This window comes from Armigeres subalbatus, chromosome 3 (assembly GCF_024139115.2).
Source record: "Armigeres subalbatus isolate Guangzhou_Male chromosome 3, GZ_Asu_2, whole genome shotgun sequence".
Lineage (NCBI taxonomy): Eukaryota > Metazoa > Arthropoda > Insecta > Diptera > Culicidae > Armigeres > Armigeres subalbatus.
The window spans coordinates 193,464,273-193,488,944 of NC_085141.1; the positions used below are offsets into that span (position 1 = coordinate 193,464,273).

At 39.8% G+C, this 24,672-nt stretch overlaps 1 protein-coding gene across 5 annotated transcripts in view; it reads right to left on the minus strand.

Annotated features, from left to right (window-relative positions):
* The window catches only part of LOC134223649 (basement membrane-specific heparan sulfate proteoglycan core protein), a 417,670-nt gene that overhangs the window by 64,147 nt on the left and 328,851 nt on the right, over positions 1-24,672 (minus strand). For all 5 annotated transcript variants that reach the window (XM_062702836.1, XM_062702835.1, XM_062702838.1 and 2 more), the window contains 11 exons: positions 21,082-21,214; positions 20,483-20,568; positions 20,056-20,199; positions 15,173-15,312; positions 14,992-15,097; positions 11,750-11,854; positions 11,579-11,689; positions 11,293-11,406; positions 7,133-7,258; positions 6,399-6,470; positions 6,176-6,190 (listed from right to left, as the gene is read on the minus strand). In XM_062702836.1, the coding sequence (XP_062558820.1) occupies positions 6,176-6,190; positions 6,399-6,470; positions 7,133-7,258; positions 11,293-11,406; positions 11,579-11,689; positions 11,750-11,854; positions 14,992-15,097; positions 15,173-15,312; positions 20,056-20,199; positions 20,483-20,568; positions 21,082-21,214 (1,152 nt within the window). The remainder of the gene's footprint in view (positions 1-6,175; positions 6,191-6,398; positions 6,471-7,132; positions 7,259-11,292; positions 11,407-11,578; positions 11,690-11,749; positions 11,855-14,991; positions 15,098-15,172; positions 15,313-20,055; positions 20,200-20,482; positions 20,569-21,081; positions 21,215-24,672) is intronic.

Here is a 24,672-nt window from a genome sequence, read left to right on the forward strand (position 1 = left end):
TGGCGCGGGCTGGCGATAAGACATCGGGATTCCAGATATGTGCCAGCAAAAAACAAACCCACAACGCCATGGGTGGAGAAAACAAGAGATCGCTGTGGAAGTTACGCAGCTGTATCACAACCATTACGCAGTCGGTATCCGAGTGGCAATCGGACGTTGTTGTCATTGCAGACCCCTACCGCATCCCTGACGACAACGGCAACAGGGTGGAGGATGGTAGTAAGCCGGTCCGTTATCCGGTACAGGAGGTAGTTCCTACGTTAGCGGAGGAAGCAGCACCACTAGCGTGCTAATCCTACTGGACGCTCTAGTCAAATTTAGCGTGGTTCACACCAACGTGAGAGACGAATTACCTGCCTTTCTGTTACGTTACGAGAAAAGGACTACAGAGAAACGGTAGGCCACCAAACTACTGGCGGAATGTGAACTTCCCAAGCATCTGGACGACTTGCCTTAGGGCAAAGAGACCGTACTGATGAGGCTAGGATCGAACGTCGCACAGAGTTCAAAGCTACGAAGGCCATTGAGTAAAAGGCGGAAGGGTCGTTTGGCGTAAACCCAATTAATTAGGCACAATAGGGAAGGGCCGTTTGGCCGCAAGGGTCATTAATCCGAAAGTGTTGTTTGGCAGAAAGGGTAATTTGGCCGAAAGGGTAATTTGGCCGAATATGACATTTGGCTGAATAGGTCATTTGGGCGAATAGATATTTGGCCGAATAGGTCATTTGAAAAGTGAGAAATTAGGAGTGAGAAGAGAGACGTCTCAATTCTCACTATTTACAGCGAGAAGTGAGAAATTAGGAGTGCAAAGTGAGACGTCTCACTTCTCTCTCTTCTTTTCGGTCAAATCACCCATTCGGCCAAACGACCCTTTCGGCTAAATGACCCTCTCGGCCAAATGTCTTTCAGCTTAATGGTCTGTTCGGCCAAACAACTTTCGGTGTAGTAGCATTCGGCTAAATGACATTCGGCCGAACGGTAACCTCGTTAACCACGGTGGAACGGTCTCCAAAGAAACTAGATAGGATTATTGATGTACTATTCCTTAACACGCCACGAGTCCCTAACTTCAACACTCCAAGAAACCCTTCCGGGAAGTAAGAGGTATTTTAGGAGACCGCGATGTGGCTTATATGCAGGCATAGATGTATGCCTTTCTTTGCTCGTCTGACATCAAAGGCTTGATGACCCCTCCCCATGACCACTGCGAGTTAGACCGGGACCATCGTCCCTAACCCCTAATCCCAAGGCGTCAAGCGACCCGTGCCGAGGGGATGCATGGCCAGGGGGGTGAAATAATAAGCTAGGCCTTTAACGGAGCCTGTGGGGTACATGGGCACCCTCCACAGTAATTGTCCCTTACCGCGTCATGCTGGGCTCTGGCGTGGTGGACCTCTTTTCCCGAGCAACTCGTGGGACCAAAATGGAAAACCAAGTCAATTCTTCAATTAGTGGTAGTAGTGTAGGCGACAACCCCTTCGCAAGAGGTGGATTGTTCAGGTCTCCGCCTAGGAGGCCAGAGGCAATAGTCGGCAGCTCAGTGCGCAGCGCCAGCGTGGGTCACTCAACCTTCCTCTCGGCTAGAAAAACGCCGGTAGGGGTTATTGACGGCCCATGGCTTGTGGAGGCGATGAACCGCAAACGCGATGGGCTTTCGGCCTTCGAGGTGGCGACGGAACAGCGGAACAGCGCCATCATCGACTTTGCGTCATCGAAGCATAATATCAGCAAGGACCTCAAGAGGAGCTTGCAGAAACTTCGAAAGTCGATGCTAGACGCCAAGCTGGAGAGGGCGGTCGGGACGGCCAAGTGTAAACCCGGGAAATCGGTGGAGTCGAGGTCTACCCAGACTGAGGCCCAAGGATTCGCGGACTCGGGCAAGGTCGAATCGACCGAAGGCGTGCCAGCGAAGACGGTGGTACCAAAGTCTACCCAGACTGAGGCTCAAGTATTTGCGGGTACGTCGGGGGAGACTGCTCCAACGGAGCAGACACAAAAAAGGGGGAGACAGTCTCCAGGGGATGAGCTCCCTGGGGGCCGCTCCAAAACGCGGAGGGTTACTACCCCGAACAAGGGTAGTGAGGCTGGGAAGCTGAACCCAGGGCTGAACCTGGAAAAGTCCGTCCACTCAGGAAAGACGGTGGTAAGGGGTTACGGCAGGCTGAAAGTTCTCAGCCGCACCAGACCAAGGAAATAGAGGGGGATGACGCCTCCTGGACCCTGGTCAAGAACAAGAGGAAACCGAAGACGTCAAGGGCCGAAAAGAAGGCCCAGGCGAATGAGGGTAGCAAGAAGTCTAGGGTAGGCGCCAATCGCTCCAGGGGCGATGCCCTAGTCATCACGGCGGACGAGGCTAAGTACTCGGATGTTTTGAAGGCGATGAGGAGTGACGTCAAGCTCGGTGAACTCGGCTCCGACGTACGTCGAATAAGACGTACCCGGTTGGGCTAGATGATACTCGAGCTGAAGCGGGGCGTCTCGCAAAAGGGCGCCGCTTACAAGAAGTTGGCAGAGGAGGTCCTAGGCTAGACGGTCAAGGTGAGGGCACTCACGACGGAGGTGAATCTAAGGGTTAAAGACCTGGACGAGATTACTGAAGTCGAAGAGCTCGTCACGGCACTGCGGCAACATGTGTGATGCGCGACAGTGTGATGTGGAGACGCCCACCGCAGCCGTTCGGCTACGGAAAGGTCCGGCAGGGACGCAGGTAGCATTGGTTCGGCTATCTGCAGCGGACGCCTCCAAGGTAGTCAAGTTAGGGAGCGTCAAGGTGGGATGGTCGGTATGCCCTGTGCGCATATACGAGCAACCCGAAGTTTGCTTCAAGTGCCTGGAACCGGGGCACAAGCAATGGGACTGCAAAGGCCCTGACAGAAGCAATCTCTTCCGACGCTGCGGATTGGAGGGACATAAGGCACAATGCTGCACGAACCCTCCCAATTGTTTGATTTGTTTCAGCAAAGCTGTGAACAGCAAGCACCCCATGGGGGGTTCGATGTGCCCGGCGTTTAAGCGTGCTGCAAAATCAAAGTGCAGGTAACGCAGCTGGCTTGCTCGGCCTCGCCCGAGTGTTTGGTGTGCGCAGGTTTAGAGGAAACGGCGGAACACGTGTTGTTCGTGTGCTCACGTTTTCGCGCAATGCGTGACCACATGCTTGCCACATGTGGTCTGGACACTACCCCGGACAACCTAGTTCGGAGGATGTGTAAAGATGAAGTTGGCTGGAACGCCGTTTTATCGGCTATCGCCCAAATCGTCTCGGAGCTACACAGAAGGTGGTGCGAGGACTCAAGGATGGCTAGTTCAGGCTAGTTCAACATGGTATCGTCGCAAATAAGAGGTGGTCCAAGGGATCGGAGTCGGCTTCATGGGTCATACCGGTGGTCATGCTCTGTGGTCGAACTTGATCCTTTTATCGAACAAGTGGCCGCGCGAAGAACAACATGGTATCGTCGCTTTCGCGGCGTCGGTCAACCGGGCGGGTTCCGAGCCCGAGGACGGAAAGGGGTCCTCGTCAAGGCTGGGGCAGGCGTAGGCCTCGCGTCGGCAAGTCCCTCTGTGTGCTGGCGAATAGGCCCTATCGCAGAAAGGGGTGCACGCGGCATCATCATTCTTGATACCAGTCGTGCAGAGGGAAGCAGGCGCGAAGTCGACCCTTCCCACCTTCCGAGGACATAGGGCGTGGTAATGGCACCTGGAAAGCCGGCAACGCGCTGGCACGATACCATGGTGTTCTTCTAAAAAAGCGAGTTACGATGTTCGGTGCTGCAAGGACACGCAGCTAACCTCGAGGGTGCGTTGTGCACTGGCCCCCTTTGAAGCATTACTTTCTGGTTGTACCGAAGGGACTATAGGCTTGGCGGCAATGGAAACGGTTTAGCGGGTCGGGGATGTAGTCCTGCCTCCCTCGGTGATCCCTAACCCCGCACTTCCTGGTCAACCCAGGATGTCTGTTGAGCAGATTCCCCCTCCATTGTTTAGGAAGGAAAAAAAAAAACATCAAAGTCTAACACTTCAATTTTTTTTTCTTTCTCAGTTTTTGTTTTGTCTCTGTCTTATTGTTCCGTGTACCATGAAGCACTGGCCATCCGGAAGATGCTCCCTGAAGAACGATAACTCGAGCACGACGCTACGCATCAGCAGTCAAAAAGTCAAATACCCGGATGAGCAGCTGAAATACCGTAAACCTAAATCCCAACCCCGACCGTCCTCAAATTAAGCAATCTAACATTGAGTCACCACGAGTATCTTGGTCTATGTCCCTTCCCTCTTACTAACTGTAAATAATAATGATATCAACTGTAAATATCAAAAAGAATCTCGGCTCTGTTAAGTGTTATACACGTCTGAGCCTGTAAAATAAATGCAATAGTTAAAAAAAACACTCCAAGAGGAGACTAGAGATACGAGAACGGCGATGACGACGAGCGAAGAGCTTCTAGAGATTGCTAAAACGTTAGACAGTAGCAAAGCACTGGGACTGGATAGTACCCTGAACGTAGCATTGAAGCCCACAATAAATGCAGCCCTGGTTTGTGTTCAGGTGGACAAGGCAGAAAGCTCGTCTTACTACTACCTAAGTCTGGAAAACTACCTGGAGACTCACCAGCATACTAGCCCATATGCATAATCGACACGACAGGAAAGTTACTCCAAAGGGTTATCCACAACCGGCGTTCATAAAGGGTACGGAGGGTCTGTGTGTCTGTAATCAGTAAAAATTTTGCAAATGGAGGGAGGTGGCGATTCAACACAAGCTATGCGCGATTGCTAGACGTCTAAAATGCCTTCAACATCGTAAGCTGGGAGCTGGGAGTTTTCGCGTCTCCTGCTCGGGGTGTCGTCGTACCTTTAAAAGATCATCGTGAGCTACGTTTAAAGCAGAGTATTTGTCTACGAATCAGGTTTAGGTCGGCAGAGCAGGTGTACATCAAGGGTCCATCATGGGCCCTGTTTTATGGAACGATATGCATGACCGAGTGTTGAGGCTTATTATAGACTTCTTGCAACAGTAGGCTTCACAGATGAAGTCACTATTGTCGTGTGCTGGGGACCTATCAAGAAGGTCGTCCCAACTGCATCTCACTTTGTCAAGATTGTGGATTGTGTTTTTGCTTGCACGCAAACACAAACACGTGAGCCGTTATTGGTTGCTTGGTTGGCATCGGGAAGTCTCAGTTCAGAACTATAAAAATGTGTCAGGAACTTTATGAGGTTACACTACCGTAGAATTTTAATAAAATTAAAAAGAATCATAGAAGGTCGTTTCATCCTAAAAATAATATAGTAAAGGATGAAGGACGGAAAAGCTTTGACGCAAGACCTCTGCGGTATTCTCCGAGTGCACCGAAGACTTCAACCTAGTCGGAAACATAACTCGAACAAATTTTTACAAGATTTTCAGTAAATCGTAGTTCTCAGCGATGTACGCAGGGTATTTTTTTAAATCGTGCATATTTTATATTTATAAAGAATTTTGTAATGGTCGCCATTTTGCAAGGAAATCATGACTATATGGTTAACAATGAAATGGTTGCTCTATTTACAAATATACGGGAAAACTTTAACATATGTCATATGATTCCAGGTATTAAAATAATTATAGCCTTCAACGGACCTTTTGAATTGTTCGAACAACATATGAGAATTCGCCATGCAATGTTTTACTCTAATGTACAACGCTTTTATATTATGAGACTGTTATTATCACGAAACGATGTTTTCCTTCATTATCACTTTACGTTGAGTAAACAATTTTGGAAGTGTGATATGAACAATGAGTGGCGTCAACTTTCCACTACTGTAATGGGGCGACATTATCATGCAATAATGGTCTGTTTGTCAATCATGTTATGCTTAAGGGAGAGGAAGGATTCGCAACAGAGATTTGAAAACTTCCATTCGAAAAGCGTTACCGTGGTTGGAAAAGGACGCAAAATTGACCAAAATTGACGTTATTAGAAACGATTTTTTTTTCGACGATGAACAATAAAAATAGTTTAAACAGATTGATGGGATTATTATAGCGTAATGGGGAAATAATTTCAGTGGGAAATTTAAACATCCTTGGGAACCCCGGGTTACACATTTATTTTTGATGATTTCGTTCAGGATTTTCCCGAAACATGCATTATAGAGTTTATGGCCCAGTCTGATACTTCTTTATTGGACTTACCCTCTATTATCTGTCCTGTTTGTTTAATAGTTTAGTTACGAAAGTAAGTAGGAAAAGAGTAATATATTAGATTTATATGCATTAATTCAGTTAGAAGCGTACAATTTTAACTTCTTGAAAGAATTTTGTTCTACGTCCTTGAAAGTAAAGTAAATGTCAGATCATACTAATCGTTCCCAATATTTAATTGTAAAAGTTATATCTTTTTCATGAATAGACTTACTTTCTTTGATAATCTGCTCATCTGGATATGTACGCAGGACTAGTCTCCTTTCTCCTTCGCTTGGGGGAGTGTCTGATAAAAATGATGAAAATTAATGAAAAATATTAGCATCATGAATCCATAATTTAATTTAAAACTGTTAGAAAAGTGAAACAAAAATTCACTGCAATCGGTAATATTTTTAAATAAATGAAGAAGTGATGAATGTGATAAGTAAAAATTTATTCAGATCGAGATTAAGTCGTAAAACATCAGAATATAATTAAAGGAATGTTAATGACCTAAATCGAAAAGGTGAAAATCATTATATGGTAATATTTAGTGAGGAAACAGGTATAATTTTCGAATTTCAGATCATTGTATTTAAGGTAACTAGCAGTACTGCCGTCATACGTCATATTTGTCCCATGTTTGCTGGGATTTCCTATGTATATGGGACAATTATGTGTAGAACGGCAGAGTAAGTGTTATGATTTTTTTTTTCATTTTATAGACAATTTTTATGTATTGATAAATATCCTGTCTAAATTTTTTGTTCATATTCCAATGTTGTATTAGAGTTTAGAAAAAATCAGTTGACCAATTAACTTATTTTTTATGTCAAACCAAATTATGTTGAGTTGAGTTAACAGCGATTAATGTTAGCCTTATCTCATGGCAGAACCGCTTCATCAAATTAGCAAAATTAGATCACCCGAAAAGCACGCTTCTGCTGTTTACCGGTCAGCACTTACTTTCAGCACAGTCTAGTTCATCGCTTGTATCATAAGGACAGTCGACTACCCGGTTGCATCTTAAAGATCGTGGAATGCAAGGACCATTTTCACATCTGAACATGTTACGATCACATCTGTCAGTATCTGTTTGGTTTGATTTGGTGTATACGTGTGAACAATAAGAATTCGAAGAAGTTAGGAACATATTCCGAAGGAAATAATTAATTTGGTCAGGTTTATTATAGTTGCCAAACGGTATTTGGAATTTACGATACGAGTGCATTAGATCCCGGGCAGAAGCCATGAACAGAATAACAAAACATGATATGGACTTGATTGATAAAAGAGATAAAAGAACAGGCAACAATATCAAAAATTTGCACCAAAATATCATTTAAATATCAAGATATGCTATGGATAAGAACAAACTAATGGCACATAATATTGATCTCTTATTACAAATAGAATAACTTGATCTCTTCGTGATATTTCAGTGCAAAATATTGATATCGTCGTCTGATCTTTTATCTCTTATATCAATCAGGTCCATATCTCATTTTGCTATCTTATCAACATTTGATATTATTGAGCTATTTTCGTCTGCTCGGGATACCACTTATCTAGGTTTGGAGTTATGGTTATCTTGATCAAAAACGGTCAATTATACTTAATTCCAATTAACAGTCAAGTTGCTTTTATCAACAAACATTTGATACTATTTTTGTTTTGTTGTTGATCGTTGTTGCCTGTTTACATAAATTTTGTTGTACCCGATAGATGAAGGCGAGTTATGATTATGAAAACATTACAATTACAAGCAGTATGAAGTTGATGTGAAATGATTACAAACTTCTCTAAATTGATACCACAAATGAACTTGTGGTTTATGTCTCATTATAATATAAATGAACTCCCACTTTTAAGTTTAATTTGAGTTTAATTCGGGAATGAGAACAAAGTCCATAAAGTGGAACCTTTTCATCAATGACTTTGCAAAACACACACTGACTGTAACAGTACGTCTGACAAGTTTGTACTTTTACATTTAATTCAATCACTTTTTGTAGTTTCGAATGATTAGCTGATATTGCCAATTTTCAATAACACACTCAATCACGCTTCCACAATCCGCTTGAATAAGTAACCCAAGTGGGAGGGAGGTGTTATGGCTGCAGTAAGTCATTACAAGCATGAGAGCGAAAATGCTATTCTTGCTTTTTATGAATGGGCTATAGACCATAATGATGAATAGGGTTGGGATTGGATAAAAATCGAATTTAAATTGGATTTAGATTGGATTGGGATTGGATTTGAATTGGATTTGGATTTGATTCCAATTGAATTTAAATAAGATTTAGATTGGATTCAATTTGAAAGGGATTTGAATTGGATATGGATTGGAGTTGAGTTGGATTTAAGTTGAATTTGGATTGGATTTGAATTGGATTTGGATTGGGTTTGAATTGGGTTTGGATTGCATTTAGGTTATATTTGAATTGGATCTGGTTTGGATATGGATTGGATTTGGATTAGATTTTGTTTGGATTTGGATTGAATTAAAATTGGATTGGGATTTGTGTGAATTTGAATTGAATTTGGTTTATATTTGGATTGGATTTGGATTGAATATGAATTGGATTGAGTTAGATTTGGATAGATTTCGATTTGATTTGGATTGAGTTTGGAATGGATTAGGATTAGATTGGAATTGGGTTTGGATTGCATTTAGATCAGATTTGAATTGAATTTGGATTAGATTTAGTTTGGATTTGGATTGAATTAAAATAGATTAAGATTTGATTTGAATTTGGTTTATATTTAGATTGGATTCGGATTGAATATGAATTGCATTTAAAGTTGGTTAGATTTAGATTGAATTTGAACTTGGTTTGGATTTAGATTGGATTGAGATTAAATTTGAATTGGATTTGAACTGGATTTGGATTGGATTTGAGTTGGTTTTGGGTCGAATTTGAAATGGATTTATATTGAATTCAGATTGGAAAAGGATTCGATTGTAAATGGATTTGGATTGGACTTGAGTTGGATTTAAGTTGAATTTGGATTGGATTTGGATTGGATTTGAATTGTGTTTGTATTGCATTTAGGTTAGATTTGAATTGGATTTAGTTTGTATATGGATTGGATTTGGATTAGATTTGGTTTGGATTTGGATTGAATTAAAATTGGAATCGGATTTGTGTGAATTTGAATTGAATTTGGTTTATATTTGGATTGGATTGAATATGAATTGAATTGAGTTAGATTTGGATGGATTTCGATTGAGTTTGGAATGGATTAGGATTAGATTGGAATTGGGTTTGGATTGCATTTAGGTTAGATTTGAATTGGATTAGGTTTGGATATGGATTGGATTTGGATTAGATTTAATTTGGATTTGAATTGAATTAAAATTGGATTAGGATTTGATTTGAATTTGGTTTATATTTAGATTGGATTCGGATTGAATATGAATTGCATTTAGATTTGGTTAGAATTTGATTGAATTTGAATTTGGTTTGGATTTAGCTTGGATTTGGATTAAATATGAATTGAATTTGAATTGGATTTGGACTGGATTTGAATTGAATTTTGGTTGGTTTTGAGTGGGATTTGAAAAGGATTTATATTGACTTCAGATTATTGAATTCAGATTGGATAAGGATTTGATTTTAAATGGATTTGGATTGAATTTGGTTTAAATTTAGACTAGATTTGGATAGATGTCGAATGGATTTGGATTGGATTTATATTAAACTTGAATTGGATTTGGATTAGATTTGAGTTGGATTTAGGTTAGATTACAATTGGATTTGTTTTGAATATGGATTAGATTTGGATTGAATTTTGATTGGATTTGAGTTGTAGGTGGATTAGATTTGGACCGGATTTGAATTTGGTTTGGATTGGATTGAGATTGAATCAAGATTGGATTAGGATATGATTTGAATTGGTTTGGATTGGATTTTGATTGAATTTGGACAGGATTTTGAGTGCATTTGGAATGAATTGGAATTGGATTGAATTTGAATATGATTTGAATTGGATTGAAATGAGATTGGATTTAGATTGGAAGTTTGCAATGGGTTTGGATTTGGACTGAATTTGAGTTGGATTAAAATAGAATGGTTTAGATTTGAATTTAATTTTGATTTTATTTGAATTGGATTTGGACTTAGACTTGAATTGGATTTGGATTGAGTTTGGATTGTATTTGGATTGAATTTGGATCGGTTTATGATTGGATTTGGATTGGTTTTGGAATGGATTGGTTTTAGATTGGATTTGGCTCGGATTTGGGTTAGATTTGCATGTAGATTGGATTTGAATTTGTTTAGGATTGAATTTGGATTGGATTTGGAACGAATTCTGATTGTATTTGGATTAGTATTTGATTGGATTTGGATTAAATTTGAATTTGGATCAAATTTAAATTGGACGTCGATGGGATTTGAATTGGGTTAATTAGATTTCAATTGAATTTGGTCGGGTTTCGCCTCGTTGTGTGGTTGAATATTAGACATCCTGGAAACAGTTATAACCAGGGATTGAATCCAAAAGAGAACGAAAAAGTCTCTCACTTACCGTCTGTATCCAGAGACGATATACGATATGTAGAATACCGGGAGAGAATTTTTTTTCGCAAGCAAATTGATTCGGGAGGCTATACCTCATGATATTTTTTTAAAGCTCCAAACGCGGGGAGCACTAATTCTGATGATGCATTTCTATACAGCTGTGCGGGCTCCAACACAAAATAAACGAGAACAAAGCAAGAATTTTCTGTGAAGGCTGCCTATCCAATTCTGTTTTTTCGCACTTGTATACTAGTTTGATAAATTTGTTATCATGGCGTGTTGTGATTTGGAGCAGTTTTTGCCTTTCTTTTATTGTTGTTCCTTATCTGTTGAGAACGATTTCTGCAAACCCTGGTTAGAACTCAAATTGATTTCGCACCAATTGAACACTTATCAATAAAATGTAGGATAGTAGGCCACAAGTACTGAGCATCATTCTTACCAGATACATTGATCCATCGCAAAAAAGATTTGTATTTTAGTTGTGGTGATTTTGATGATTTGGATTTATTGATTTATCATCCAATTTAAAATTCCAATTACAGAACATCTACTCAAACTTTTGTCCCAACTTGCTTGAAATATATTTTTAACACTTACAGCAGTTTTGTTCATCACTACGGTCAGAACAATCGAACCGTGCATTGCATCGTTGCTGCAAACGAATACAAGAACCATCGTAGCAAGTCCACTCGTAATCTCGGCATTTTCGTTCTTGTTTAATGTTTGATCGAGCGTTGTAAAAAGTACCATTCATGGTGCGAAATGATAATGAAGGCATGAAGATGTGCGTGTGATTCGTGGAAATATGAAACGGAAATGAAAGAAATTATAGTACATAAAATTCGTAAATATAAGCATTTCAACCAATTCTAATGATACTTACTGCAATCATTCTCATCCGAGCCGTCACGACAATCCACTCTCAAATCACATCGCCGGGAAGCAGGTATGCACTCGCCAGTGTTGCAACGGAATTCTCCTCTAGAGCAGGTACCTTTGTGGAAGAAAATACGGTTTCAGGGAATGCATCGGAATTCAGTAGCGTTATTCTTACAATTTCTCTCGTCCGACTGATCTCGGCAGTCCGGGCTCTTGTTGCATACCAAGTAGTTTGGAATGCACTCTCCATCACCGCAGGTGAATTCGGACGATCGGCACGCTGAGAATTGTAAATGGAAAATTGTTTGATCAGTTGGAGGATTATGAGTCGATTGAAATATAATAAATATGATAAAATAAACCAAACGTTATGGAAGCGATTTAATATTAAGCAGTCATGCATTTTTATTCATCCAGTGGTGTGCTAGACGAAAACAATACCGTTTCAATTCATATTCCGATCACTTGAGCACATTTTTCACTTCGGAGGTCTTTATGACACATGAATTGAAATATTTTAAAAGATCAATAGTTTCCACCAGCTAGCGAAAGAATTGAGCTTTCATATAAGCGCTTGATATTTATATTTAGTGATTGTAACTATCAATACTGAATGATTTTATTTTGCCGAGCTTTGTCTCAGACACTTTGATTCAAATTCTGAAAGCACTAAAAATTTTGTCTTGGCATTCAACGATATCTCATTTTTGGACAACTATAAAGTCCTTGATCTTTATTCCTGCCAAGAAAATTCGCTTATTGTTGCAATAATAATAAAATATGTCAGACAAATCTCCATGTGACGAGTGTTAGGAATTTGAGTCAGAATGGTAATATCTAATAAGTTAAAAATTAAACGATTAGCATTGAACAAATCAGGGAAAATGATTGTTACAATTTATTTTAAATGACTAACATGTTTGCATGTGTATAAAAGATTTAATAGAAGCAGTTAAATTGGTATAGTTATATGATTCAAATATTTCTTATTCGATATTTCTATGACAACACAACTCTGTGTTTACTTGGAAGTTTTGAAGTGTTAACAGATAGATATACACCCAAAAACAAATCATACAATTTTGCCTTTCTCGTACAACTAAGTTTCACGTACTCGTACAACTCATTTCACTCCGAAAACGAACTTTTTATAGAAGCCTCTGAGATCCATAGTATTATATACCAATCGACTCAGCTCGACGAGCTGAGCACATGTCTGTCTGTCCGTGTGTATGTATGTGTGTATGTGTGTGTGTGTATGTGTGTGTGTGTATGTGTGTGCACAAAAGCTATTAAAAAACTTTTCGTATAGTAATCCTTAACCGATTTTCTTGCAACAAGTTTCATTCGACAGGGGACAAAGCCTTGTTGATCACTATTGAATTTTATAACGATCGGTCATTGCGTTTAAAAGGTACAAATGGTACATCGGACCATATAAATCACATATAAGGTTGGTGTCTTAACTAAATGCGAGAAAGGCACCACCAACGCTAGATGGATTAATCTGGGTTTTTGTATAAAATCTTGGCATATATAATTCTGCAAGGTTTTAATATAAGAAATGTAAGCTGACTGTATTAAAAAAATAAAAATTTGTCAAATTTCGTCATCTTTCGAATTTTAATATGCCGAATTTGTATAAGTGAGCAGCTTAAACTAAACTGATTACAGAAAAACTTCATTGCATGTTGATTCCTATATGGTTGATGGTCTCGGGAACAGCAGTTTGAATGTGTAGTTGAAGGATGTTTATCTTATAGGCATGTTTTCTCATGTACAGGGCTGCGCAAAAATAATAGTGATTATATATAATCATCACGAATTTCAAATTTAGTGTGCAATCTTATTTCTGTTCACAAAATATTCAACAGGTAAAAATAGTAAAAAAATTGCATAAAAAGGAATAATCCAGAATTCTCGGAAAATAGGTTTCTCGGAATTGCTGGAGGAGGGATTTTATTAAATCACTCGAGGAAAGAAGGCATTCTCCGTAATTCTTGATAAAGCAATCTTGCAGAAATCTTGACGGTGGAATTTCGCAGAATGCCTGGAATGGAAGGATTTGGAACAATTCTCTAGAATTTTTGGAGGAAGAATTCTCTTTAATACCTGTAGGAGGAAACTTTAAGAAGTCGTGGTTTATCAAAGCTCGGAGGAATTCATTGTGTAGGAATGAACAATAATTTAAATTCATCCTAATTTTTGGAAAGAAATGTCCCAGAATTCACGGGAAGGATTTCCTCAAATGTCAAGAAGGAGATCAAATATTACCCAGGAGCTGAAAAGCCTCGGAGCAGTAATTCCACAATAATTCCTTAAGGTAGAAGACTTTTCCAGAGTCATAATTTCTTGCCCTTAATAAAACGGTTATAAAGCTGCTGGATTTTTTGTCATGCTTTTGATACGTCGCGAGATGGGTTTCGAAGCTAATTGAATTTTGCTCACCTCCCGATAGGAACCTTGCTCTCAGGAACGCTTACGGATGTTGCCAAAGATGTCCAATCACTATCAAAAATTCGTTTGTTGGACTTGTTATATTCAAAACATGCAGTCTGAAATGTTGTAATATGGGTTTCAGACCAAATCAGAATTTGTCCACTTTCCTGAAAGAACCAGTTTCCCAGGATGGCTTTCGAACTTCGCAAAATTTTTCAGAAACTATCGGACATGCATTTGTTGAACTTGGATATTACAAATCTGAGGTTTGATACGTCGCAAGATGGGTTCCATATTTTCGACTCGCTCTTCGAAATCATGAAAATTGATACGCAGCAAGATGGGGTCCCGAGAAAATTGAAATAGGTAATCTTCTTAATCCAATTCTAAGAATCATTTAAAGTTTCTAATGCTTTTCCGACATGCATGGAACGATGAAAGAATAGAATTTTGAACAAAAATTTAAACAAAACAAAAAATAACAAATGTACAACAAAAAAATTGGCATGCGATAGCAATAAACTATTTCTAAGAACGACTACAGTTACATCTATTTAGACATTCAGTAATGCAGAGTGAGTCACTATTAACCGAAGCAGTTCTGCTCATCGGAGAAGTCTTTGCAGTCGTAATAGCTATCACACCGTAAAGCGGCGTCAATGCAGTGGTGCCCATCTAGACAAGCGAACTCAGTTTCATTGCAAGAACCTACGATAAACACGCAATGAGCAGCATACGGTAGACAGGAGAGATGTGAGTGGGTGAGTTAAGAAAGATCACGCATGAAACAATTTCGGTGCGTTGAAGTGGGTGTCATAGTGAAGGTCGAGTTAGTGGTTATCAATCATATTGGTGTGGTATTTGATTGCAGCCGCATTAAAAGGTGTTCCAAAAACCAATATAGTGAAGAGTAAGTTGTTGGTTAGTTTATTAGGTGAGCCCTCGTTCAGGCATTGAATCTGAATTGGGATTACTTACGGCAGTTACGCTCGTCTGATCCATCGCGACAATCTCGGTTACCATCACACAGCTGAGAACGTTCGATGCAGGTACCTTCTGGGCATTCGTGTCGGCCCGCACATCGCTGAAAAATATGAAATTAAAAAAAAACAATGATTATTATCAACGATATCAAGATACGCCGCCATGCATTCCCTACTTCGACGTGTGGTGGATAGTAAGTTCCACAGTCGACTTCATCGCCACCGTCACTGCAGTCGGAACGTCTATCACAGCGTTGATCACCGTCGATACAAGAACCATCGGAGCAGGTAAACTGTTCGATTGTACACCGAGGACCTGTGTATGGAACGGAATTATTAATTAGATTTGGTTTCTCTATTTTCAGAAATTGCCGGTGGATGAACTAATCCATTGATAGTTTTTTTTTCACTTTAACTAATACAACTAAATGATATGCTCACTTGAGTTTTATCAAAATATGATTCGTTGCAGAAGTATAATATCTATTATTTGAAGTTGAACTTAGCTTAACGCTAGAAAAGAGTCAATCGAGTAGATTAGTACTTCATCGTTGCTATTGGAGCACTTTGAGCGAACAGATTCGTTCTGTTTCGATACCGATCATTAGTGCATTTGTTCTGTGGATATTCGTTGATATCTCTTTTCATTTATTTGGTATTTCGCTTTTATATTTCACAACTAGCGCTGCTGCACAACGGTCCGATTTAGTATTTTAGCAGGAAAACTGATTTTCACCATTCTCCTTCATTTTAGACACTTGGCGTTGTCAGAGAAATAGTTTGTAATGGAATGTTGCATTTAGTTGGTAAAAAAACAATTAGAGTGGTCATATTTAAATTAAATCTGAAGTCAAACTTTTTAAATTTATGATTTTATGTGGTTGGACTCTTCAGCACACTTGCAGAAACCCTTATTTCCAGAAACTTTGCCGAAGACATTAGACAAATTTATCTAAGACTTTAGTTCAGCTCATTAAATTAAATTTTCAACTTTAAATGATTGTGGCCCTCAAAAAATCAGCTTTTACAGTATTTTTTTCGCTTTTAACTTGACGAGATTGTGGTCTTCAGAAGAGTTTTAGAGCACACAATGATACCATTTTGACTCAAATCCCGAACATGACTCATATTCCAAACTTTGGCGTTCTACCGCTCTCAAACTAAAATTCTCATTGGTTTTTCGCAGATTACAAACGAATTTAAGATCCTATGAATGAAATTACACGAATAAAGCCAAAGTGGCTATTTAAACGCGTGTGTTCTGAACATAAGTCATGTTCGGAATATGAGTAAAAACGGTACATGTTTTTGCTGAACATGACATATTTTAAATCTTTATACTTCAAAGTTAGTTAGTTGATCAAAAAAAGCTTTTATTTGATTTAAATTAACATGGTGCAGCACTCATTTCAGTCATAGGCGATTGCTTATCCGGCATACCCCAAATCTCCTCGGCATACGCAATATTTTACTCAATCTCTCAACATCTTACTCTCATTCTCTCTCTCGGGACGGTAGAAAATGCGACGTAAACAAAAATATGCACGTTCCACGACAACAAGATGCCAGATGGTATTATTCATAATCATTTTTATTTGGTTGAGAAGATATATTTACTCATCCAAATTTCTTCCAAACACTTAAAAACAATATCTTTTCCACCTTTTGAAATCGAGAGAATTATAAATAACATGATAGCGTCAACGTATTAGACAGTTTTCCTATTAACGATGAAGGGTTATCTTCATACTAAAATAAGACTTATGGCCTTTTGGCAGCACTGTACAGCTAGAAGTTCTTGGGCCGAGGTGATTTTTTGTTCGGTTTGAGGATACATTTTTAAATGTATTCCAATATGTTTATATAAAATCTAGTGATACGAACAATTACAAAAGATTGAAGTGCGTGAGTTTAGCATTATTGTGTGGTGATAAACAGCATGAAGCAATGGTTGTATCGAGCACTGTGACGATTTTCAGGTAGGTGTTTATTTGATGATACCGTTTTGTAAAAGTGGAAAGAATCACTCCGGCTCAGTGGTGTTGCAACGAAGAGCAAAAGTTTAAAATCTACATTTTTATTTTCTATAATTGGATCGATTAGGAGTGAAATAAATGGTTGAAAAATATTGAGTATTGTGCGAAATAAATAGGAGACTTTTTTCAAATGATCAATCATAAACCTACGGCTACTAAACAGTATAAATCATTAGCTTTCTGTGCAGTGAGCCGGGAATGGGGTCCATAGGCCCAAGTAGTGATTTACCCTAGTTTCATACAGAGACAGGATTCAATTAGAATAGTTTAGAGTGGCGACGGAGGTAGAAGCTCGTGGATTGATCTGAAGCTAGTTTCTTTGAAAAATGTCAAACCCGTTTCTTTCAAGCAAGAAAAAGTCGTTGCAACAGCTTTGAAATGATAAGAATTATAAATATGTTATGTTTAATTCTTAAACGCTTTTGAATACCATAATCTCGTCAAGTTGGAAGTAAAACTGATCTTTTCAGGGCCACCCTAATTTAAAGATGAAAATATAATCTAATGAGCAAATTTAAAGTGCTAGACTTCAAAACAAAACTTCTAAAAAAAGGTTTTCTACAAGTTTGCTGAAGAGTTCTACCGCATACGAATTCAAAATTAGGAGTTTGATTTTAACTTATTTAAGGACCACTTTTTACCAGAAAAATGCAACATTTCATTAAAAACATCTTTTTTGGAGACACCAAATTTCGAAAATGAATGAGAATGGAGAAAATAAGTTTTATCCTTACAAAATAATGGATCGGACCATTGGGCGTTGCTATCAGCCGTCAGCATATTTCCAATGTACTTAGTATTTGATACTTTAACTACCAGTCAGATTTTCGTTGCTTTATTTTTGAGGCGGAAGTGCAAGTCTGCCTCCTTTCTAAATGCTCGACTGACAATGAACATATCATCCACAAAGCAAACAAATTGGCTGGAGGGTATGTGAAAAATTATATACTGGCTGTATCACCTGCTTTTTCCCATGACTCCGTCTGGGGCAATATTGAACAAAGATTCATTAACTTATCGTAGCCCCCGGTGGGAATAGAATGCACAGGAATGTTCGTTCTTTTAAGCTCCCCGGTGAAGCTGTTGTGTTTCATAGTTTTCCACAGCTTTACGTGGTTTTACTATCGGTAATTTTTGAAGGATTTTCCGTATACTAAAGATCTGGCCCGTTATCGAGCGTCCGCCGATGAAGCCGGCTTGAATACTTCTCACGAACTTATTCTCTGGACGACGGGAAATGATTTGGGATCACTTTGTTGACGACAATAAGAATGGTGATCGCTAGGAGTTTTTCACACTCCAACTTGTTTCTCCGTTGCTCGTGCTGACTTTCACTGACTGTGCTCTTAACGCCATTCAGATGTTCATATAAATGTTTTTTGTACCATTCAATCACTTCATATTCGTTCGTTAAGATGCTCCCGCGTTTATCACTGCACGGCATGGCTCGAGGAACAAGATCTTTGCGGCATGTGTTGGTTTTCTGATAGACTTTGCGTATTAACGACAAAGTTGATAAATCTCCTTACTCCTTACTTTGCGTCTTGTTGACGGCGTTCATTCTTCCCAAAGTTGCCGGTCTTCTGTATCAGTCTTGCTCCCGTGTTTGCGCTTCTTGTCGAGCCCATCGTTCTTTCGACTCCGTCCCACATACCCAACGTTGATCTTAGCTGGATTGTTAAAGGCTGTATCGGCATGGAGCTCTCCGTCTTCTGGCAACGTTGCTCAAAATGCTGAGTGTACTCAGTATTTCAGCCGTCGTATCGAAACAGCCATTGCGTCGTTACTAAACATGGTTGGCTGTGACTGTGATGCTCACGACTCTTGGCATGAATTTATAATTTTATGGATTGGTTGAGCCCTCTATGAAGTATTAATGAAAGGCTTTGATCCCCTTCAACACGCCTCCTCCACATCTGCGCAGCCGAATAAGCTCATCTTTCAGCACATCGTCGAGTATGCGTATGCTGCTGATTATGTTGTGAAATTTGCAGTTTCACACACCGGCCTTTGAATCATTAGTTCGCTGTGATTTTCGCCGATTGTTCTCTATTCGACGTCTGTCAAAATGGTTGTACACCGACCGAAATCAATAGGAGCATTAGGGATTGAATATAAGGACCAATTTATGATAGTTATTGAAAACCATGGCAATTACTCGTGTTCGCAATGCCTCGATAATCCGGACACTAATCAAACATAATTGATCTATTGAAAAAATTTCAATTTGTAAATATATTAAAAACATTCAAGTGGCGAAACAATTTTCTACTCAAAGTTTCGAGTAAAATTGTCTTGTAATAGAAAGATATAAATGATTCTTTAAGAATGTTGAAATCTTTAATAACAACTATCAATGAATTAGGTTCAATTTCCTGTGGGATACTGTAGACTAACCAAAACTTGGGTTCTGATTTGGCATATGTATGTTTATAGTCTAGTTAGATTATTTCAATTCCACACCTTAAGCAGATAAAAAAGTGAACTCATGTAGCCGATATAAATAGAATTGACACAGACAAACAGACATAATACTCGAGATTATTTTATCGTTAAGTGATTCACCGATCATTTCAAATCATAATTAGTCGGTCAAGTTACCAAACGTGGCGAACCAATCGGTTTTGTTCGAGTTTGACGTTTGCTCACTACTGCCACCTGGCTAATAATTTAAACAACAGATGTCGTTAGTGTTCGCATGACGACAGGTTTTTACGGAAAATTTCACATGATTTATGCGTTTTTGTCTGAAAGAGATGAAACTCATCCGTGCAGTACCCTATACTGAGATCTTGAAAAAAAGTGGAACTATTTAGTTATTCAGATGTGTTTTCAGACTGTCTCGAAAATTACCAAGTTGTGGAGAGTCCTGCGATTATGTCATCTACTATCCCACCAATAGATGTGCATGATTATTGTCAATGATTGATTATGTCTTAAAGGTATTGCATATATCAAGCATTTGTAAAAAGGAAGCATAAACACAAATTTGTATGTGACCAAAAAAGAAAACATATACTCACCGGTCGGACAACCAGTCTCGTCCGATCTGTCTATACAATCGACGTGATTATCGCAGCGGAATTCGCTATTAATACAGAAGCCATTGTCACACTGAAACTGATCTGGAGTGCAAGACCCGCTAGTGCCATTGGATGAATTGGTGTCTATGTAGTTTACAGAGGTTTCAAGCGAATCAGCAAATCAGCATTTAATGTGTGTTGGGACCAGTATATTTTGTTTATACAAACCAAATCGTGTACCGGAGTGGTGTGGGAAATGAATAAGAATAGAAAATCGAGGAAAAAGCAAAATTAGTGCAAAAACACGCTTGTATGTCAGTGACAAATGTAACCAATATGTATATCAGGGTTGTTAAGTAATTGTATGTTATAGAGGTACAACAATAAACAACAAAACCATACAGAAATACGATCTTTGTACACTTACTACAGTCGAGCTCGTCACTGTTATCGTTACAATCCATAGCTCCATCGCAACGTTTACTGAACGGAATGCATTCTCTACTCTTGCAACTACAATATACAAAGCAAGGTGTATCCGAAAACAGAGATGTGAAAAACATAAAAAGTGATTAGGGGTTTATTTCTAAAGTGGATAAATATTTACACTTAATATTTTTAGGGTGACAATGAAAATAGTGATCTAGAATTTCAAACCAACCATGCACAAACTGTCTAAGTAAAAATACTACACGTGACAACAACTTTTCAGATTTCATTCCTAAAATTATGAAACATTAAGAATTATAAAAAATTAGGAATTGGTGATCTAATTGCTACCTATTCCTGTTTTATGACTAATTGGTCCTACGTCTTATTAAAAGGATATGTTCCGACTGTGACTGACGGTGATAGCTTTTACGCACTTCCCGCTTATAATTCATAATCATTCATGATAACTCTGAGATGCAGAGTTCTTTGCAACTTCCCTAGTTATCAACTTACTAGAGCACCGAACCTCGCATTTTAAGAATATTTCCTTGTCACCCCAAAATGCTGCTATGAACATTTCTACGAATTACTTACTGGAATGCACCGTTCTGACATAAGATACAGTTATTTTCATCGGTGCCATCATCGCAATCTGCAGCCCCATTACAGAATGCTTCCTTACCTAGACAGATACCGTCGCATGCGAATTCGGTATCACTACATTCGTCTAGATGGGTGAAAATTAAACACAATTCAGTGGAATCAGCACCGTGGTTTTTACAAAATAAGCAAACTTAGAATTAACTATCATGCAATAACGGAGAAGAAAATTTATTAGGAATTGTTATTTTTTTATTGTTGACTTGTTTGTTTTGTTGGTTAGAGTTCCAATTAATCAATGTTGATTAATATAAGATATTCATTATATGTATTAATGTAATTTTGTATTTTTCCAGATACTGTTTTTTTGTCGAGGGTTGTGAAAATTTAACATTCCCACCGAATAATAATAAGAATCAAATTTTAGGAAACATAAAAATTATTATTAGAGAGTTTATATTAGTTAAATTAGTTTTATAGTTAAACAATTGAAAAAATAGAATATAAAGGGGCTCGATAACGTCGGATTATGCATTTCCGAGTTTCTCCACTTTTACAACTTTTTCCGTTGAATGTAAAATTGAAGGAATGCCAATGAACTCATGCAAATGTTTCGAAGAATATGGAAAATCACTAGGCTGTGTTTGTCGAGCAATGTCATTAACTTATTTTATGCTAACATCTTTTTTACTGAAAACGAGTAGATTTTCTGTGGTGTTCATGTTTTGAGTAAATCACAAGCATTTCATAGGGAGCTGTTCACAAATTAAGGAATGTGAAATTTGGTAATTTTAGACCTTCTTCATGTAACATTTTTTGTATGGATGATTTGATTCTCCCTACTCTTACAGCGTTACGTAATTTGTGATTGTACCTTTTCTGCCTGTGGGTAAAAATTGATTTACTTTGGATAGGAACTAGCTAAGGTCCAAGGGTACAATGTTTAAGCTGGCAGAGTTTCGTAATATCAACATCTGTCGAGTGGTTTTCGAGATGACATCGAATCTGAGCGGAACACTTATCACAGAAGAGTTGCAGTGACTTGACTGCATCGAGTCACATAAAAGCTGAAGAAATCAAAATAGTAAGAAGAACATTCCTCAGATTCGATGATATTCCGGCTGGTGGAGTCATTCAATGAGATTCAGACGACCAGACCGTGTGCCGCTCAAAGCGCACTAGCCTAGTCCTGGTGTTGGGTGGGACTTTAAACAAATTGACCCGACTGACCGAGCGTCTGTTCACCAAGGAGGTGCGGCTCCAACAGCGTCTGTTCTGGCATCCAGCGGCTGAGTATGAAATGCTATTCCCCGGAAGCTATACCTAAGATGGCATCCCCATCCCGGTGGATAGGGAACCTTGGGCCAACAACCTACTGTTCCCGAAACATCAATTTGTTCGAGAATCCGATAATGAAAGAATACGGACTGATTTTACGGCGACGACTCTTAGCGCGAAACAACGGACACGAATAGGAACATGGAACGTTTTAACCCAAGCCCAGCAGGGTAAATTGGCACAACTTGCCAATGAGGCACGCCGCACGAAGCTTGAGATCCTGGGAATGAGTGAAGTCCGTTGGCCGAACTTTGGAGAACACAGAACGCCGTCGGGACAAGTTCTGCTATACTCTGGTTTACGAGGTGAACACGCTCCCGGCATCGCGGAGTTGGCTTCCTACTAAGCGCTCAGGCACACTCTGCGCTTATGAAGTGGGAACCTATAAGTGAAAGGATAATCGTTGCCAGATTTAGAACACGGGTCCGAAACCTTACTATAATCCAATGTTATGCGCCAACCGATGCTGCCGATCTGCAAGCCAAAGATAATTTCTACAGTCAACTCAATGCCGTCGTAGATAGAATTCCGAAGGGTGATATCAAGATCTGTTTGGGCGACTTAAATGCGAAGATCGGATCCGACAACTCGAACCATGAGCGCATTAATGGGACGCCATGGTCTCGGAGAAATGAGCGAAAACGGAGAGCTGTTCGCAGAATTTTGTGGTAATAACGACCAGTGTAGGTAAAATCACTCATAAATCTCAATCAACGAGCGCTCCCGTGCGAATGAAATCGTCTGCGATTTAAAAGTAATGCATCACGCTTGAATTTTTCATGCTAAAACGCATCATTTCACTCATTTGCCAAAAAATCATTTTGGTCTAAAAACGCATTTGAAATCAATTTGGGGGCAATTTTTTGCTTATACATAAAAGAGTGTCTAATATTGTATGCGACAAACGTCAATTCACTATTTTTAACGAAGGAGAACAAAAGAAAACCTACGATGATTCAAATGGATGATTCAACTCATCCATGAGTTTTTAGGTGCTGAGTTGGGTGCGTTTCAGCTCACGCTTGATTTGAATCATCCATGAGTTTTGAGATTTTGAGTTTTTACCAACACTGAATTAACGACATGGTGATCGGGGGATCGCTCTTCCCTCATCGACCGGTTCACAAGGTCACGTGGGTCTCCCGTGACGGCTTTACAGAAAATCAAATCGACCACATCTGCATCAGCCGAAAATGGAAACGGAGCCTTCTTGATGTACGGAATAAACGTAGTGCCGATATCGCGTCTGATCATCACCTCCTCATCGGCGAAATACGCCTTCGCATTGCGCGGATTCGTCGGCAGGAGGAAAGAGTTGGACGACGATTCAACACACGCCGACTGGAAGATGCCACGGTGAAACGGTCCTTCGTTGAAGAACTGGAGACGCGTGCTGCAGATATTTCGGAAGGTGGCAGCGTGGAAGACCAATGGACCGCCATCAAGAATGGCTTCATCGCCACCAGCGAGAAAATTCTGGGCGAACTACGCACCCAGAGAAAACAATGGATCACCGATGAGACCTGGAGGAAGATAGAGGGGCGAAGAGAAGCCTAAGCCGCGATAGAGCGATCGAAAACCAGAGGAGTCAAAGTCTTAGCCCGTCAACGATACGCGGCTCTTGAGAAGGAAGTAAAACGCTCATGTCGACGGGTCAAGCGAGCGTGGGCAGACTCTCTGGCCGACGAAGGAGAGAGAGCCGCCGCAACCGGGGACATTCGCTTCCTCTACGATATCTCACGACGCTTAAGCGGGGCAAAGATGAATGTAACGATGCCTGTGAAAGACGCGAATGATCAGTTATTGACCGACCCAACTGACCAGCTGAAACGCTGGTTCGAGCACTTCGAGCAACTTTTTCAAGTGACAGCCAGGCCATCACCACCTCGGCATGATCTGCCTAGGATCCGACGTATAACACGCGTCAATACCGAAGCTCCATCACTGCTAGAGATTCAAACAGCCATCCAAAGCATGAAATCGAATAAAGCCCCAGGGGTCGACCGCATATCAGCTCAGATGCTCAAAGCTGACCCGAGATGCTCAAAGCTGACCCCATGACATCCGCTCAACTACTGCATCGTTTATTTCGTAATATCTGGGACACCGCAACTTTCCCGGTCGACTGGATGCAAGGTATCTTAGTGAAGGTGCCCAAAAAGGGTGACCTGACTGTATGCGATAACTGGCGAGGCATTATGTTGCTGTGTACCGTTCTCAAAGTTCTGTGCAAAATTATCCTTGCCC